This window comes from Chroicocephalus ridibundus, chromosome 4 (assembly GCF_963924245.1).
Source record: "Chroicocephalus ridibundus chromosome 4, bChrRid1.1, whole genome shotgun sequence".
Taxonomy (NCBI): domain Eukaryota; kingdom Metazoa; phylum Chordata; class Aves; order Charadriiformes; family Laridae; genus Chroicocephalus; species Chroicocephalus ridibundus.
The window spans coordinates 34225848-34245549 of NC_086287.1; the positions used below are offsets into that span (position 1 = coordinate 34225848).

Sequence of the window (19702 nt, forward strand, 5' to 3'; positions counted from 1 at the left end):
GATGTATATTTACAATTTGAGCGATCAGTTCACTGATACCAACACAGGCTGCTGAATACGATATACCAAGTGGTCACCTGAAATGGCCCATTTTTGATACATTTTTCTTTACTTGTCTAAAAAAAACCCATATGTTTCTTTACTGGATGTATTCAGTTTATCTTTTGTATGTAGACCTTTACAGTCTCTAAAAGAGAATGTTGGAAAATTTACAACATTTGATTGAACTCTGCCAGTTTCTGATAAATATTTGACATGCTATTATCCTCCTGTGTTTTATTGGATAAATATTATCAGAGAAGTTATTGCTGCAAGTTTGTAAAATCAGTTTTATTCTTTTTCCGGTGGTCATTTTATATGATATACCATTGTTTGATGGTATGTCATAAATCTTTTTATCTTCAAAATACAGTATAACCACCAATACAAAATTGAAAGTTCATCATCACAATGACCAAAAAGGTGTTTTCCTTTGTTCTGTGATGAATTACCACGTAAACGAAGCGTATTAGTTATGTCACTAATTTTGCTCATTCCCTGAATGATCTTCCTGTTGCAGCTTCTGCTACATTTGAAGACTTTCAAATCCGGCCGCATGCTCTCTTTGTGCATTCGTATCGAGCGCCAGCCTTCTGTGACCATTGCGGAGAAATGCTGTGGGGGCTGGTGCGTCAGGGGCTCAAATGCGAAGGTAAGCTGCAGTGAGGTGGGATTTTTTCAGTCTCGGGAAGAGACCCATCCATTCCACTTACGCGTATTGTCTCTGATGCTGCTTTTAAATTGGCTAGGCATCAGGAAAAAAATTACAGTAGGTAGAGACAGTAAGAACTGTCAAAATAATTAACTGATTAATGAACTAATCCTTTTGACTGCTCCGAGGCCTCCTAGATACAGCTCTGTAACCCAAAGTGCAGAATAATTGGCCCATATGTATTTTTAAGAAAAGGTTTTCTGTGTCTTACACTTGCCTTATGAGCCTGGGCCTATATCTAATGCAATATCACATTAATTCAGATCATTTAACTGAAATTACTGTCAGCCCATATGAACTTGTACTATTTTTTTCTCATTTTGCCACAGTGATTTCACTCCTGTCAGACTGTATCCAGTGCCACATCCAGTGAAAGACTTCCTTACCTCCCAAATGCGGATCACAAAAATTTCTTGCACATCGAGACCGTAGATTTTTGAAAAATCAAAGAAAAAACACTGCTTATAGATACAACTCTTCAGAGCTCATAACAATATCTTTCTAAAATATTCTAGAATATAGGAACTAAACCAGCCGAGTTAGAGGAAAAAGGCTTAATGAAAAACAAGGGTGGTGTTTTTTGAACCCCTGCTGTTTTTTAACAGAAAACCAAGTTCTTTGCTTTTTCCAGTAATAAACTTCAATCAGATGGTTTTAAATTTCTCTTTTCAGGATGCGGTCTGAATTACCATAAGAGATGTGCGTTTAAAATCCCTAACAACTGCAGCGGTGTACGGAAAAGGCGCCTGTCAAATGTTTCCCTAACAGGACTCAGCACGGTTCGGACGGTTTCTGCAGAGCCCTCGCCCAGCGTGCCGGATGAAGCCCTTCTGGTATGAGATCTCCTAGCTATAGAGGCCATGGGTGTTGCTGATAAGAAACAATGATGTTTAGTGCTACACAATCTGGATTTGCCTGTTACAGACTACAGAGGAGGGGGTGGTATGTCAATCATCAAGTGTTGCTGAAAAGGCATCTTGACGTAAAAGGGAGGTCACCAGCTTAAGGTATGTGGGTTTAAGGTATGTGTCACTTCTGACACTCCCAGGAGTCTCCTCCCTTTGTCAAGAATTAGGTTATTTTGAAGGTCTAAACCTGACACCCATGCTAATTTGAGTAGTTGCGTCTTGGAGGATGTCGTCTCTGGAACTAGAAGTTGAATTTCTTCTGTATCAGACCATTATATCCATTGGTTTATAATACAGGAAAGATTTGCCCTCAGGAGAGCACTGTGACCCAAACACCACAGTATCAAACTGAATATCTGCCACTGTCAAGGCTATACTTAATTAGTTGGGGCCTGTGTATTTAGCATATTTCTAAGTCTTCAGAAGAAAGTAGGAAAAATCTCCATTATTTCCTTCAACAGATCTTTGCAGTGAATATAAGTATATATCTGTATATACCCGTGTAGATGTATATGTAGATATACAGTATAACAGAGGCACACGTAAATATACTTGTATATGCATTAATATTGTATTTTTCCATCATGAAAACAACTCTTCTGAGAACAAAATGTAATGACTGGAGTAAGTTAGAATGATATTTATTTTTTATCTTTGGCATATTTGTTCCTTTTAACACTCATGGTCATAATATACTTGAATACTTAAGAATTTACACTGTGTGTAAATGAATCCACTCCTAAGTGAAAGTTTTGAAAACCTTAAGGTTTAAAAGAGAGGAAAGAATTTATAAGTACACACAACAATTATCATGTTTTCCTCCCAATTAGAATATTAAACTTATTAAACTTGACATACTAAAAGGACACTATTGCAAATGATGTAGACTTGGTGTTATATGCAGTACCATCTACGAACCATAATTATGTACTTATGCTACTAATTATCATTAGCCTAAAGCTACTTGGAAATTAACGTTAACATTATGAATCTGTATTTTTAATTGAAAAGCTGCATAAATGAGTAAGGTGCTTAAGTTCTGCAAAAACTGCAGAAACAAATCTTGATAGATTATTCGTAATTCTCAGTAGGTTGTTTCAGAAAGGCTGACTTATTCAGACCAAGGCAGAAAATTTTGAGGAAGGCTGGTCCTAATTCTGAATTGTTTCTTGAATTTTGGTTAAAAAACTGTATGAGTGAGCGTCCTGGTATACTCTCTATAAATACTGTGCTGTCACATATGGCTTCTGTATGTCTTTTTTTTGTTTTGGGTTTTTTGCATTGAATGTGTTTCAACTTTTTTTTTTCCCCCCGTTTTTTTTTAAGTGTGCGTAAGGTGTCAGTTCTCCTGTATCAGATCTGTCCTTTGGACTCCATTCTTCTGCACTAGTTGTGAGATAAGTTTTATAGCAGTTTATACTGCGGTACCAATCAAAGCATGCACTTTGGAATGTGTTTCATTTTTTACGGTCTATGGGAATATACTAATAAACATCATCCTTGTTCACAAAATCGTATCATTTGTTACTAGTATTGGTGTAGCACTTGAATCACTGGTAACAAAACATAACCTCGGTTTGTGAACACTGTATTCGATCAGATATCTGACAATTCTTTAAATAGGACTAAAATAAATGTTATTTCTACCCCTATTTACTATGCAGAGTCAGAGCAGTTGGGAGAGGAAGGGTTCCTGGAGATCCTTCATAGATGCAATTATTAACCAAGTTATAATTTCAGAACCTTTTTTCTACATGTTGTGTGGACCAGAAAGAAGCCAACTTTAGGTCACAGTGTTAAATTTAGCTTGTCAGTCTGGCTTCTGGAAAAATGCCACTTACAAAGTGAAGAAGTTATGCCCTAAATTATGAAATTTTGGCATTCGAAAAATCTTTGAGACAGGATACTGTGGAATCCTGCAAAGGGTACTTTAATTATTGTTTCATAGGGAACCACTACACCCAGACACAGTTTCGGTTTGGGTATAAATGTTTTCATTTGCCAATAAAGCATTTCATTTGAGCTGGAAATTGACTGGAGGCTACATTTAAGTGCAGCTTTAAAAATCTGCCTCCAAAGAATAAAATCTGGGCAATATCCTTTTTTTGATTCTTAACTCAGTAGCGTATAACTCAGCAAACAGAAATGCTAAAGCCACGTAGAACTAGGAGGATGCTGTGTAACCCAGATTTTTACCTGCCTTAGCTCAAATGCAATTCTTTTGCATTGTATTCTATAACAAAGAATGAAAATATAAAATAATCAGATATTCATGCTTGCTTCTAAAAGTAACATTATTTTCTGTCTTTTCCCCCCCTTAATTCTTTGTTCTGTTTTTTCTTCTTTCCAACTTCCTTTCTCAGTCTCCTGTCAGCCCTGGCTATGAGGTATGTACTGTATTTGCTGTATTCCCTACCCTGATAGCAGGAACATGCTCTTTTATGATTATCAGTGTCAACACGAAGAAATGCAGGAATTTAATCAGATTAGATTTTATGATCTTTAGAACTCAAAAGCATCTATTTTTCTTTTAGAAAGAGTATATTCAGTGCAAAACTCCGAAGTCCGGATTCCAAAGGGAAGGTCATAATTCTTACATTAAACAGTAAAATTAGCTAACATTAAAATATTTTGATACAAAAGTGGCTTTTCCATTTCTTAGGCATGATAGAAGTCATTTGTTGGACTGAAGCCCTTTTTTACTGGTAGTAACACATGGGAAGAAATTTTTAACTTCACTCTCAGAACGTTGGGAATTTGCTGGAGTAATGTAGAAAGTAAACATTTTATTTTAAGCTGAACAAACCTGGCCTTTAAGTGCTCACCAGCAATAAACTTCTAATACCATAATGCGGTGTAGTAGCTTTTTTTCCAGAATATTGTTTCATTAAAAAAAGCAGCCAAGGATTCTGTATTTCTGTGGAAATAGACATGAGCAGTGTACAGCTAAGTTACAGCTATATATAAAAAGAGTATAAAGTCTGAATGAGAAAACTTTTGTTTTTTTTTTTTATTTTTAATGGGTACTTCATGTCAAAGGTTGTCCACTTTGGCTTTCAATATGGATTTTCCAAATAGGTTTGTTTCTTGTTTAAAGTTTCAAAAGTTTTTGAAACTATGAAATGTTGGCATCTTTCCCTTGCAGCATGTATTTGAGATGGAGCCAGAGAAGAGCAGGGTTTGCAAATGTTCTCCTTTTTAGAAATACTGCATAGTTAATCTGAGGAATATTTTGTTACACTGACATGAAGATTATCATGGCCAGTCTTATCTCTTAAAAAAAACCCCAACTTTATTTCTTCCTAAACCACATATATTCTTATTCTAGTGTCCCTAAATATTGTAATGTGCCCCAGAATTACAACTCCACAGAATACCCATAAAACAATACAAACAAGCATACATAGAACAGTTTTTTTGTAATATCTAAGATAGTTTTATTCTAAGTATGAGCTATCTGAAAACTGGTAAATCCATCAGTCTCGATGGTGGTGGATTACGCTAAACGAACAGTGATTAAAAGTAGTAATGAAAACAAATAGACGTATTTGGAGGAAAAACAAAATTGTGTTTGTTTTTTAAAAAGAAAACAAATATGTTAACTGTCTATATTTTTGCTTTAAAACACGTTTATATGACACAACAGAAGTTTATTTCTCTGTATTTTTATATATGTTGCCATTATTTTGGTAAGCTCTATTCATTCTTCTAGAAGCAATGAGTGTTGATGTGTTAAGGCAATCCTATAGACACATTCGAAGTGATTTCTCAGAAAAAGCCTAGCTGAGCTTTGCATTTAAAATAGGAATGCTGTGTCTTACAGGGCACAGGTAAGTGGAATATTGGAGTTACTTACATATTATCTTTGCTTTTTGATGAAGAATCAGGAATTATATTTTACTAAATAATTTTAAATAATTTTAGTTAAAAAGATGATTTATGTATTACAGAATACACAGCACCAGGTGTTGCCTGCCTCTGTAGATTTGTTATCAGCAGAGCTGGCTCGAGGCTTCTCAGCTATATATAGAAGAATGATTTTGCAGAACTAGGACAGTAGAGTGTCTGAGTGGGAATTGTCTTGAGTTGTAGATGGCCATTTTCTTTCTTCCCTTACACTCAGCTCTTAATACAGCTGTTCTTTTTTCTTATTCCACTGAGATAAGGAATCCTCGTTTCCAGTGACTTAAAAATTCCCACTCTACCAAGCCTTCGTTTTCCACACTTAGACAGAAGACGCATTTCCTTTTCCCAGTCCTTATAGAGCCTTGTATGCCTCCCCAACTCACTGGACTGGAAAAAAGGAGCCCTTGAGGGGGGAAGGGTTAAAGAAGAGGTAGGGTGCTGCAGCTGAGAGCAGCTTCGTGCCTTAAGCCAGTTGTAATTAGTAGGAGTCCTTTTTCTAATGGCTAGAGTACAGTTCATTAGACTGAAGATTCTCAGAGGCAAAAGCAGTATTTCTTCTTGAAGAAAGACACTCAAGTTAACTCTTAATACCCCCTCATAGTTATGGTCTATTCTTGTCACCCTCAAGTTATCCTGCCACGCTGCAGTGATGTACAGTGTACATTCCTGTCTGTCCTATGGGAACTTATTTTCAGTGTGCTCACTTGTTCAATGAAAACCCCTATGCTATTTTGGGGAATGCCCCCGGAAATTTGGCTAGGTCCAAAATCTAAATGTTGTTTAGAATTAATAAAAGTGTGAGATGTAGGCTGTGAACTAAACCAGTCCTAAGTAATGTTTACATTGATTTAGTGCCAGATTTGCCAGGTGAGTCGAGGTTCATGCACTGAGCAGAACTGAGAATCAAGAACTCAATGAATCTGACACTGAAAATTAAATACTTAAAAAGGAATTTAAGTTAATTCCACAATCTTTTAGGTATAATTTTTTTAGTTTTCTTGGTTTTGTACCGTTATTTGAGATATTAAAACATATTAAAGGTAAAAAGCAACTCAACAAAAACTATTAGAAAATGTAATTTCCTTTTTTTTTTTTTTCCGAGGCATTGCATGTCTATGCATTCAAAGTCCAGCTGAACCCTGAATTAAAACATTGTAGGATACAGAAAATAAATTTGGAATGGCTTACCTTATATATTGCTGTGCCATAAAATAATAGTAGTCCCAATTAGTACTAGCTGCCATGCACTAGATACTGTAGGACTGAATTTCTTGTGACTAATTCAAACTGCATTAGAGCTTTTCTGGCCTAATTTGCCCAAATATGATTATTTCAGAAGTTTGTTACAGCTAGCTGAGATCTAAAAGATGATCAAACCACTTATTTTAAGTTAAAAGATGTGTATTTAGGAAAGTGTTAAATATTCCGTCAATTTTGCACCTAATATTTTCCAAATATCTAGGAAGACAGATAGGAAATGGTAAATAGCTTAAGATATATGTGTTCTGAAATTTCGTATGTGCCATGTCTGCTGATGTTTTTGAATGCAACTTGTTTGTGATCCCTTGGAGAGGTTTTATGGGTTTTTGATTCTTCAGCTTGGAAGAGGAGCGAGGTTCAGGTTCTTCTCCTTTGGTAATTGCCACTTGCTCTTAAATTCCCTGTTTTGTTTTTAGGAAAGACAAACAATAATAATACTTGTCAGTTTATGATCTTTTGTAGAAGTCATCACGACTTTAACTGAGGACTTGTAGGTGCTCTGCAACTGTGACAGTAGGAATTCTTTAGGAGTGTATGGTACGTCTAAGCAAATATACACTCAGAGCAAAGGTTTTGGAGTTTCTAAGTACTGACACAAGGGTTTGCACATACTGAAAATACAAAGAAGTGGCAAACCCTGCGGCACAAATTTTACTTTCCTATCGTTCATGTTAGTGCAGGGTCTTCTGAAATGGTACAAGATCCCAAAGCGTGATTTCTATTTTGAGGAATAGTGGCAATCAGCACAATCTTTTATCTCCACTTATGTGGTCCAAACATGTTCAATGGTGCTTTCCTTTCTAATAGATAAACTTTTTTTTCTGCATTGGTAACATCCTACTGCCCCCAAAATCTCTTCCCTTTAGACTAACATTGCCAAGCTGGTTGGTCTAGACCTCCCTTGTCCAGTGCAAAAACTTTTTCCAAACCAGTGGCTGTGGTTAAGCCCAAAGGCTGTCTGGTTATCCCTGATTCAGTAAGGGTTGCGTGGAGACAGTGTCAAATGGGATGCATTTACATAGACATTGTATGTCTATGTAAAAAGGGCACTATTGATATGTGATAGCATGAACCAGAATTATACAACAATTCCCTGAAGAGTTTTGTCTTGAACTATAACTTGGCTATGCCACCTTTGTATCATGGTACATGCCTTTTTTTTTTTTTCTTTCTAATTACTTCTGTGCAGTAGGAACAACTGAGCTGCAGGGTCTGGCTCATGATGTGGGCATTCTAGTAGTGCAACAGACTTACATGAAAATAGTTTATTACTTAAAATTATGACGCACATAATAGAAGATCAAACTAAACCTAATATTTTTGAAGGAAGTTGAGTCTGTAAGATGCAGGAAGAAAGCTTTGTGCTATACGAGCCCCACTATGCCTGCTGTCACTAACAAATCCTTTGCCAGCAATGGGCTTTTGTTTTGGGAAATCCCTGACTCTGAGAAGTTAGTGTAGTCACACGACGACCGCTGAAACCCAGTAATCTTCTCTTGTTGCTTTACAAAATAAGGCAGGTTACAGACAGAGCATTCAAACCGCTGTTTGCTGGTATTGATGTCTGAGTGGAGGAACAGGGTACATAATAATTTCCATCTGCGGATAGTTTAATATTAGCAGCTTGTGCTGGAGTCAGTTCTTTGATGTGTTTACACATGTAACACCCAAGTGTTTTTCAGACCACTGCTGTCTAACTATGGTGCTTGTAGGATTAATTCATACACTTGACTTAAAGAGAAGAGTGCAAGAAGCCTCGAAAGACAACACAGTTGATTGCATTCTAAGTGTGGTATTTCAGTACATTTAACTGAAGATTTGTTTCCTTGAATTCACTTAATTACAGTCACATAGTTTAATTTGTAAAAGAAAGTCAACATTTGCATTGCATTAAAAACATAGTAGTTCCTGTGGTTACAGAGATATCTAGCACCCCGTTTGACAGTAGCTTCCTGTGAAGAAATTGTGTATGAACATATTAAGGCTTTATCCTCTGCCTATATAGTATAGGAAGGAAGTGCATGTTTCAACAAGTATGATTCAACACTGGAAAAGTAACTTCATGCGGACAGTTATTGCCGTTTGGTTTTTTTAAAATATACATCCATTTTCCCAATTGTTAAAAAAAAAAATAGCTCATGATAGTTTGTTTCTCTTGTTAAAGCAAACATTTCAGAATTGTAGGAGTACCTATGTTGTTTTAGGTTGAATATCTCAGTGTAAAGTACAGGAATAATGTCACAATACTTTTTAGATATTAGTCTTGCAAAAGTTTAGCGCCTATTTGTGAACAATTTTGAAAAATTATTTATTTAGGAGAGTATAGGATGTGTAGCCTGTTCTCTTCTGAGTGACGTTTACTGACTTGAACATGTTTCCACAAGCATGATTTAAAGTAAGATGATCAAATGTCAAAACTGAAGTATTTCTTTTCTGACTCTTCTAGAGCATGAAGCTGTTCAGTAAAGTTTTGTCAGAATTTTTAGTGGGGCTGTTGAAACCTTTTAGAAGTCAGACAATCAGCAGTCTGTTCTGTGTTTGAGGCAGTTGGATTGCAGGGCTGGTCCTTGTCTTTGTTCCCAGGAGGCTGACTCTGCATCCAGTCAGGCAGCTTTTATTGCTTCCCGTTAGTCCCTTCAGCATCTCCCTGAAGTTCCTTTGATTTCTCTGCCTGGCAGGGATAGATGTGGTGCTAGAAGACAGTCACACTCACCCGGGTCGTAAGAACAGCTGAATCCATTGGCAGGGAATCATTATTTATTTCAGCTTCTTAACTGTATTTTGCAATGGATTTGGGCAAGGTTTACGTGAAGGACTGTCTCCTTCCTACAGTGACAGCGTTCTGCACAATGGCTGCACTTCCGGCTACTGTAGACAAACTTCTTGTGCCCTTGAATGGCTTTTAACAAAGCTCACCAGATAAACCATGAGTAGCTTCAGTATATTCCAAAAATTCGAAGAAATTGAACAAGAAGGAGGGGCAAGGCATCAGCTAATAATAGTCAGGCAGAATGCCCCGTGTTGTGGAAAAACTCGGCACCTCTTCCTACTTGGAATAAAAAAAAACCCAAACAACTTTTTTTTCAAAATATAAGAGTTACCAAACACTGGATTCTGTTAGATATTTTCATAATTTAAGGCATAATTGAATTGAAGTCTCTGGATGTGAGCAGTGTCACTGGCTTGGTTGTGCATCTGTACAGTTAAATATCTGCACTAGTTTCTTTGTGTGTGTTGTCACTTGGAAAATCATATTTTGAGCTGTTAAAGTATAGATTACCTTGCTGGGATGATTGTTCTAAAGGGCTGGTTAGTGTTTGGAGCCGTGCAGGCTGTTAGTTTCCATGGTGTAATCCAGTTAAGCAATCATTTCCTGGGAAGTTTCCAGATTTGCTGAGTCAGTAGTCTGGCTGACTACCAGGAAAAACTAATTTATCTTTCTAACAAACCAGGCACACCGGCCGAAGAAGAGGTGCTTTGTGGAAGAGATTCTTGCTTTTGCAGTGAAAATAGGATAGTTCCTGGTTTCCTTTTCTTTCAGGGACTTTAATTTGTGGAATCTGCCTGGTGCTGGGAGTGCTGGAAGTTAAAAGTTCAGGGATACTGACAGGAGTTTTGGAAGTTATTGGGAGGAGAAGCTATCATTGACAAGAGGGAGGAGGTATTCCTCCTTCTAATCAGTCAGTCACCAGAGGGGTGTGGGTGATGCTCTGCCTGCTGCTGCCATGAGTTCTGTCACCAGCTTCCCTTCCCTTTGCTATCTCTGAGCAGGAGCTGAGGGTCACTTCCCTCTGGCTGGAAGAAGGAAGGGAGCACGAGTCCATTGTATCAGGCCTGGGCATGCAGGAGATCGGATCCAGGACTGCTGATGTCTTTTCTAGAGTATGGGAGAAGGGTGAAGCTCAACTTTACCTCTTACTCCACCTGAAGCCACTGTAAATTAAGAATTGCTGGTGTGTTACAGTGTGCTACGTTGCTACTGCATAGCAGCCCAGTGCTTGCAGAATGGCAACGAAAGGTTGAAATACTTTTTCTGTAACTGGAAGAAGCTGAAAGATATTTTCTACAAACAGTTTGAGTGAGTTTGGGCCTACTTATTTCCTTTCACTTGTTTTGAGGTAAACGTGGTGAAATCATGTTCATTTGTTATTGAGCTTGTTAGTCATTCTCAGTATATTATTTTTAACAGAAATATAAGCAGCACTTTGAATATTGATATTGTGTTAAAAAAATAAAGTAGGAACCAGTCTTGAAGACTGACATTCTGCAGTGGGTCTTCCAAAAAGGTAAATCTTTTGTTTAGTATCCATTACCCCTTGAACTGTGGAGAACACTTCCAAATTACCAGGAAAAATATAGTTGTTCACAAAAATGAGAAGTGAGACTTGAAGTAAATCTTTCAAAAATTATAACTGTTCATTGACTGATAGAAATTTTGAGAAACAAGTTTAGTAAACAAAAGTACCAATGCTGTATCGGTGGTAACTCGGTATTTGATCAAAGCTGATAGTATGATGAGTTATAACTCTTATCTTTCAGAAATGGTCGAGTCAATGTAGAGCACGCAGAATTCACTTTTTGTCCAACCTGATATTTTCTCAGAACCATCCAGAAGCATATACATTAAAACTGGAAAAACTTGCCATCAAACTGAAAAAGCAAAAAATATAGCAAATAATTTTTCCCACGCTCATACTGTACCACACCTGAGATTTGATCAGACATGATCTAGGGAGTGCATCTCAGTGGTCAGAGCTGGAGCAAAGCCTGTCTCTCTCTGTTAATCATGTAAGTGCCTGAGATTAGTCTCAGTACATTTCATTGTTACTGATGTTTCTAAAACCTGCAAGGCATTTAGTGTGGAAAAACTGGGCCACACCAGCTCTCTAAAATCCTTTGAGCATGAGGTTAACTAAATGTAAGTAATTTAGACTTTTTAAAGCTTTTAGCGCTATTTAGTTGCCAAAATAATTTTTGATTTGGCAATAATTTGGAAAACGAAGGCAAAGAGTACAAAGTAGATTTAGTTTAGTCGATATTACAGAGGGTTTGAAGAGGGATCATGCTGTTAGGAAATATTGGATCACTTGTACTTCAGACAAGAGAAAGATTGTCAAGAAATAGGTCTAGTGGTAAGAACAGTAAACTGAAATATTAATTTGTTTTAGTGACATAATGAAAGCAAACAACAGAACTCTTTCTCCTTAGAACTTCTTACTCCTTTTCAATTAAGGTACATTTTAAGAGAATAGTGTCACTAGATGTGAAAAGTCCACCAAACGTCCATATTCAAGACAAAGACAGCAAAGCGTTGTGACTAATGCCTTGCAGGTAGTGGTTAGAATTAAGGCAAACCTTTAAAGAATTGCTTTCTTCAAAAAGAAAACACTTATATTTACATTTAGTATGTCACACGTATAACTGTTCTTGTTGTGAGCGCTGAAGAGCACGTTCAGAGCTAGGTATCTGACCATAGTGTAGGGTTGGGGATGTAACTTGTAAGGCACCGCACAAAGACTGAAGTAGCATCAGTCTGCGCCAAAATTGTCCCTGTTCTACACACAAGACAAAGAGGACCGCATCGCTATTTCTGGCTCCTTGTGTGAGCTTTGTGGTGTCCACAAGTAGTGAGGGCTGTCATTTGCAGGTAGATTGCATAAGCTGAGCAATGCAGTCTGTGCTGTGCGTGTGGGCTCGCTCTCCCTTCCTGAAGGGCTTCTGCCCTCCCTTCCAAAGCCCTGCTCATGTGGACTTTGTAAGACTTAATGCAATCTGCCTTGGAAATGTTAGGCAAGCAATATTGATAACTAACGAATAAATTTAATCCTAAACTGAGACTGCTTTGGGTTTTTTGTTCATATACATAAGTACTTTACAGAGCATGAAGATCTAAAACTCAGAAAGTAAACGCGTAATATCAAACTATGTACCTGTACTTTTTACCCTATTATTTGTGATGAAGAAAAGCAGATGCTTTCTTATACTTGTTTCAGTCTAGTTTGTTTATGGTGACCACATGTGCCGCGCTCATCCAATGTATTTTGCATATTTCCCTTGATTTGACAGGATGACATTTACGCAGTGGATAAGCATATGATGTTGGCATTGTTGTCAATTAGCAGGGTAGCTCTAATGTTCAGCAAATTTGGAAATTTCAGCATCTTTGGAAAGACAGATAGTTCTGCAGTATAACCAATAGAAAAATTCTGGACTTCACAGCAAGAAACCTATCTGGTCTTTGGTAGGAAGAAACTTTTTTCTTCCCCCTATGGCAAATACATTATGAAGGCAAAGCCTGGACCTCCTTAGCTTCTTCTGCCATCAAAATGACTTTCAAATTCCTCTTTACTCCAAGATTCTCAGACAGAAGCATACAAAAATGTATTTTTATATTTTGGTGACCAAGAAATTATAATCAGTCACCCTTCTCAGGATTTCCTATAACATTATTAGTTTGAAACAACAGTTTTTCAAGTTAGGCCAATCTGAAGTTTCAGCTACTACAACTTTTTGAACAGTGCAGGCTCACTGGGGAACGACTCATTTCCTAGCCTTCAGTTATTGGATTATTTGCAGATGGTGGTAAGAAGATGCCGAGTTTTAAATGATCAGACTGCATCTTGTCACTTTTTTCTCCTTTCCATGTTAGCAATGGGTGTAGTTTGGTTGTTTCTCAGGTGCAATTCTTAGGAGAAGGCAGTTTTCTGGGTCAGTTGTTTTCTGGGGTAATTTGCATATTTACATCTAAATGAATTTAGTAGAGAAAATAAGGTAACTCTTTTCTTTCAGGAATTCTTTTGATTAGATACCTTAGACTCTGTGTCTTCGTACATATTTTTATTTTTTTTTATATATATATATGCATTTAAATACCTATTGTGATCTATTGAGCATAATCTAAATGTAGTAAGGTTAGCGATAGCAAAAATTATAAATAAATGGGTTGGAAAGTACTGCTCTGTTTTCTATCAAAAACCTGCACGTACATGGAATAAAGTAATAATTTTCTTAATGTTTATACATAAAATACAGCCTTTCAAAGTTACTTTTGATATAAAACAGAAAATAAGAGAGGTAAAAATGGCTTGTGTTTTTATCAGAACAGAAAATGCTTTTCTGAGAAATATTTAGTGAGTACTTTCATTTTGATTAAAAAAATCATTTTTTTTTAAATAAAAACCTGTTTCAGCCACAATGTGAAAAGTATGATAGTAGCATTGGCAAAGATATTGTTTGATACCATTCCAATTTTTCAAAAGCAGTCTGAGAAGGGGGTATGTTGCACGCTCTATTAGTGTTTAAAAGCACTTACATTACTTTTTATGACACATGACTTACTGTTCTTGAGGTGAGTATATGTGAATATGAAAATCTTTTAAAAATGAATACATCATGATTATTTCAAATGTTCTTTTTACATATTTCACAGCAAAAGACACCGTCAGAATCATTCACTGGGCGAGAGAAGAGATCAAATTCACAGTCCTACATTGGACGACCTATTCAGCTAGACAAGATCTTAATGTCCAAGGTTAAAGTGCCTCACACTTTTGTCATCCACTCTTACACACGGCCAACAGTTTGCCAGTACTGTAAGAAGCTTCTCAAAGGGCTTTTTAGACAGGGTTTGCAGTGCAAAGGTAAGTAAACGCCCTTTAGGAACATAAAAGCTAAGCATAATAAAATCAGTAAATTAGCGTTTGAGTAGTTACGCTGTAGCCTTACTCATGATTTCCTCACTAAACTGTCTAGGTGTAGGCACATGTACAATTACATTGGATTAAGCTGGAGTCAAAATTACAGTAATTGCTGTTCTGCGGGAGCTGGCTGCGTTCATTCTTACCCTGCGGTATATCCGCAGTAGCTCGCATGTTTCTCATCGAGGTGTAAAATATCTTGTATTTGGCACGAGGTTGGTGCGTGCTCACAGGCAGTTAAGCAGAATAGTTAACACGAAGGACTGTGTTCTTATCTTCATTGTTTCCCAGCTAGAAAGTCTTATGCTTAAATTGATGCATGTGCCTGAGTCCCAGCAGTTCAGGGTCTGGGGGGGAGTTGTAATGGAAATAAAATAAGATGAGCTTATATGAAAATATAAACGAACATTTTTTCAGTGTGACTAATGTGGTCTCAGGTCTCATGGTGGTGTACCTTAGCAGGTGCCAAAGTGAGTCAAGCCCCTTGGATTGTGGCCTAGACTACTGGCTCACCTTGGCCAGCTAGAGTGCCCATAAATACAAAGCATTGTGCGTGCTACGGTGTTAGATAACGTCAGCTAACAGTTCCTTAAAATCACCTTCCTTCTTTTAAACTAAACAGCAGCTGTCACAGACTTAATCAGTATGCTTTGTGTTGCTTCTTTGAACTAACATCCTGCAAAGATTCAAAGTTGCTGCATTCCTTTAACTTAAGGTGTGATTCTGATGTGATTTTAACGAAAGCAAAATCTCTGTGAAGGCATCGCCTGTTTCAGTTCACTTTGAATCCCAGTGACATAAGCAAATATTAACCTGATTTTTAAAAAAATATTTGCCTACAGTTTAGCACTGCTGTACCTCAGTTGGTTATTGGATTAATCTGAAGTTAAATAATTTTAAGGATATAGATATCCTTAGTATTTTTCTTCCTTCCTGAGTCTTTGCTTTTCCAGGTGTGTTAATAAGTTACAGATCTTAGTTTACATAAAATGTGTTCCATAAGCCAAAAGAAAACAGTTAAGATGACATCTAATAAAGCACTGCTTACAGATAGGAAAAAAAGTCAAGGTAGAGTGAAATGAAAGTATCTAGAAAATAAGGAAGGTATTGAAGGAACCCTCCACTGAAAGCTGCCTAAAAGTTGCTTTGCGATGAAAAGAACAAATAGTTTCTCGCTTACAGTTGTTGGCTCGGGTTCTGCTGTTTCAATTTTCAGTCTTCACCATTTGATTTGTAGACAGTCACGTAAGCTGCAGTGGGTGTACTGCGGCCCAGTCTCTTTCTTTCACTGGAAAAGCAGCTCTGGCTGTCCAGCCAAGCAGACAGGTCTCCCGATCGCTCCCCTAGATGGGCTGAGCATGTGCTTCGGCTGCAGCTTCTGGCATCTTCATCCTGTCCCATCCGCAGGCAGGTGGCACACAGCCAGGCTAAGGAACGCTCTCTGGACATGTTAACTTTATACTAGTGAGATGATAAGGCTCAACATTTATAGTCTGGATAGCAGGAAAAAAATATCATTGTGTCACAGAAAAAGAGAAATAATTTTACTGTATTGCTTTTTTTCTTAACAGACTGTAGATTCAACTGTCATAAACGCTGTGCTCCTAAAGTGCCAAATAACTGTCTGGGGGAAGTTGCCATTAATGGAGGTAAGTTGCGTTAATGTTGCTGTCATTGTTTAAGCCATCAGTTAAATAAAAAGGTAAAACTGTGATGTGTACTAAGACACATTTTTCCATTGCTTGGGAGTGGCCTTTCCTCTGCGATATTTCTGTTGAACATCGAAGACGAAGTGTGGGAGGAACCCTACGAGTGGTAGGATTTATGCCATCAACTCTGAGCACGTGTCTTCCAAATAGGAGTCACTTTCACAGAGCTGGTGGCAGCAGCAAAACGGCTGGGTGATCGTGGCCTGTTGAATGCAGCATGCCAGAATAAAGCAAAAAGCTACATGCATGAGAAGCTGGCACTCACCTCTCAGATGCAAGCACAAAATTGCTTTTTTAATCTGGGGGGAGAAAAAAGTGTTTGTTTTAGGATAATCTTCCTGAGAAGGAAAAGTATACCTGGAAGAACTGGGAAGGCCCTCCAGGAAAAAATTCTACCACTTACTGTTGGCGTAAAAATAAATCATATCAGTTGCCAGAAATAAAAGCTTGGGTATCTGCCGATTTTCCCATACATGTGCTGTCGGTTTTGTGTCAAGTATAGGAATGTATGGGTAGGCTTGACAGACGGTACTGGAGAAAAAAGGGTGGTTGTAGATGAGTTGTTGATTGCCTTGAAAATGTCACTTTTCTATGTGATAAGGGAATGAGAAGTGTGGTAAAGTGTTCAGTTTCTAATGCATATGACCATGTTAAGTTGTCAGGCTAAACTGCTTCTGAAGTTAATGAAGTAGCGCCTTATTAGGTGTACTTTTTCAAACTTTAAATTGGGGATCTACTTTACTGAAGAGATATCAAGAATTTTCAAAATTAGGAATGTTAACTAATATCTTTCAGAGTATTTCTCATAGTAGTGCGACTGTTTTTCTGTTTCATGGCAATTAGTGTAGGCAAAAATATTTCAGATGCCGAGTATCCAACTTGAAACATGATAAGTTGCATGATTTTCTAGAAGGTTGATGTTGTAATCCTACTGTGTGTTCCTCTCTGATGCACCTCAAACTGGACCCTTGGAGTCACTACTATTTTTTTTATTATTATTTAATCTTTACACCATTTATAGCTCACTTAACCATTAACCATCCCATAACATAACTATTTCTTCAGGAGTGCAGGTAACAATGCTTATGGAAGTTTATAGCTTGATTTTCAAATCCAAGAGCTAAACATGCATGTTATGTTAATTCCATTGATAACAGTATAGAGTTTTCCCTGGGATTTGCAGTCAGAGAAAGTAACTAAATCTGTTTATGAATGATAAATTTTTTCCTTCATAAGTGCAGTTGTAGCGAGATGTGCAAATCATGATTGATCAAAAGCCTTAAGAGCAGACAGGAAGGCAAGCCTTGTTTCTGGACAACTCGACTAAATGAACAAAATTTACATTTGTTTCTGAATTATTCCTTGAAGTTCCCTCTTTCTATTTGAGGCAGTTGTATTTCATCCCTCCAACACACCCTCTGTGCCCTCTCCCCGCCTTTGCCCCACAAGCAACACGCTACTTTTGTTGACTTGCATGACTACGCACGACTCTGATGCCAGCCTGATGGGAAGTGATGGTTTGTCTGAGGAAGATCTGAGTGAGGAAAGCTTGTGCAAGGCCACTTGGGGTGAGAACGCGTACACCAGGCTTACTCCGAGTGTACTCTTAAAATTTATAGAATTTGGCTTTTCCCCACCAAATAATATCCACAGTATAGTATCCATGGCATCACGGTAGAATTCTTAATTGTGTATCCTAAATGACTGATACAGGGTCCATAGGATTATCAAAGGCAATTTCATCCTGGTATCTCATTTCTATTTTTACAGTAATTTGGTTCACATTATTTTCAAACTTAATAAATAAATACAGTATCTGTCACTCTGTCCATCTGCTGTGTGATGCATCTTCCCCAGAATAGTAAGTGAAGGAAGAGCTGAAGCAATAAAATTCCAAGTATGGTCTCATTAAGAAACACATTAGGCACTAAATGTGGGAGGTTATTTTTAAGTGATTTGGTTTATTAAAAATAGAGATTTAAAAGTGTTGTACAAATAGCAAAGAGAGAGCCTTGCACTGTAAAGTGTCATTCATGACTGGATGACTGTTTCTGCTAGAGATGAAGTATGATGTGTCTCTTAATCACGCATCAGTAACTTATACCCAAACATTTTAAGACTACTGTACATGGGAACAAACCTTTCAGCATAACGTTTTGCTGTCAGCCAGTTCATTCTGCTTTTTCTTTTGGAGCGCCCTCTACATTGACTGTCAAGAAACCTTCCTCCACACAATTAGGCAACAGTTTCTTGATGATAATATTTGGTGTATTCTATGTGATTTTACCTTACTTCAAATTCCTAAAACACTGCAAACATCCCAGAAAAATTCTTTGTGTGTTTCCTATCTGACAATACTGATGATTTTGACATGTTAGATCACAGCCTGTATAGCAGCAGGCTGAGTTTTAACAAAATGCCTTTTTTTTATTATTATTTTTTTTATTTTGGTTTGGGTTTGTTTGTTTGTTTTTGTAAAGTAAGTCCTTATGTAAGTAAGTTTAAAGCTTATGGATTACTGTGCCATATTATGCAGCCTTCACAGAGAACACTGGTGCAAAGGAAGTATCTTTTTTCCCCCAAAATATAGTTCACGTTGTAAGTAATTGTCTTGGGAGTTATTTCAGTAGTTCATCGCCATGTCATCATCATATTACAAAATTCCTAGTTTTGAAATTACTGCTATCCTAGCATCAGTTTGCAGCTGTAGCCTGTCAACAGCCATCAAGCCAGTACACAATACTCAAGCTGTATAGAAAATCTGCCAGATCTCAGAAATAAAGTTCATGGTTGTAGAATGTTTGATAGGAGTCCATGGATAAGTTCTGCCTTGACTTTGATGTTTTTAATAGAAAGTTGTATTTCTGAGAGTATTTTGCTTTGATGCATTTACAGTTTTCAGTCGTGATTTTCTGAATGGCTGGTTGCAGACCACACTTCACCAATACATACCGAGTAGAGACAGATCCTGAGTTTTCCTGGAGCTCAAAATGTGTCAGGATGTTGTGATTGGAGTATTGTATGTTTTCAGATAATAACTTCAGAACTTATATTCCAGATCTCCTTAGTCCTGGAGCTGAGTCTGACGTGGTCATGGAAGAAGGGAGTGACGACAATGACAGTGAAAGAAACAGTGGTTTTATAGATGACATGGAAGAATCTATAGCTCAGGATTCTGAGATGTCAATGACAGGATGCCATAGTGACAATGGGGAAATGCAGGATGCTGATCCAGATCATGATGAGTCTAACAGGATGATCAGGTGAGCGTACCTTCCATCTTCTTTTCTATCTATTTGGAAGTGTCATGCCTAAGGGAATCTACATGGACCCTATTCTCACTCCTTGAGAATGGAGAGAGCTAGTGATATGTGGCGGTTCTGAAATTGCAGTGAGATTGCTTCACTAATAGATGCATTAGGAACTTAAAAGAAACTTAAAAGTTATTGTCAAGTTGAAGTAGCAACTGAA

At 37.5% G+C, this 19702-nt stretch overlaps 1 protein-coding gene across 2 annotated transcripts in view; it reads left to right on the forward strand.

Moving 5' to 3' along the window:
• Window positions 1-19702, forward strand: part of PRKD1 (protein kinase D1) — a 134460-nt gene that overhangs the window by 90309 nt on the left and 24449 nt on the right. Inside the window, exons 3-8 of one of the 2 annotated variants that reach the window (XM_063332325.1) lie at window positions 560-691; window positions 1424-1584; window positions 4023-4046; window positions 14255-14465; window positions 16094-16171; window positions 19290-19494. In XM_063332325.1, the coding sequence (XP_063188395.1) occupies window positions 560-691; window positions 1424-1584; window positions 4023-4046; window positions 14255-14465; window positions 16094-16171; window positions 19290-19494 (811 nt within the window). The remainder of the gene's footprint in view (window positions 1-559; window positions 692-1423; window positions 1585-4022; window positions 4047-14254; window positions 14466-16093; window positions 16172-19289; window positions 19495-19702) is intronic. The other variant, XM_063332326.1, reaches the window with a different exon arrangement.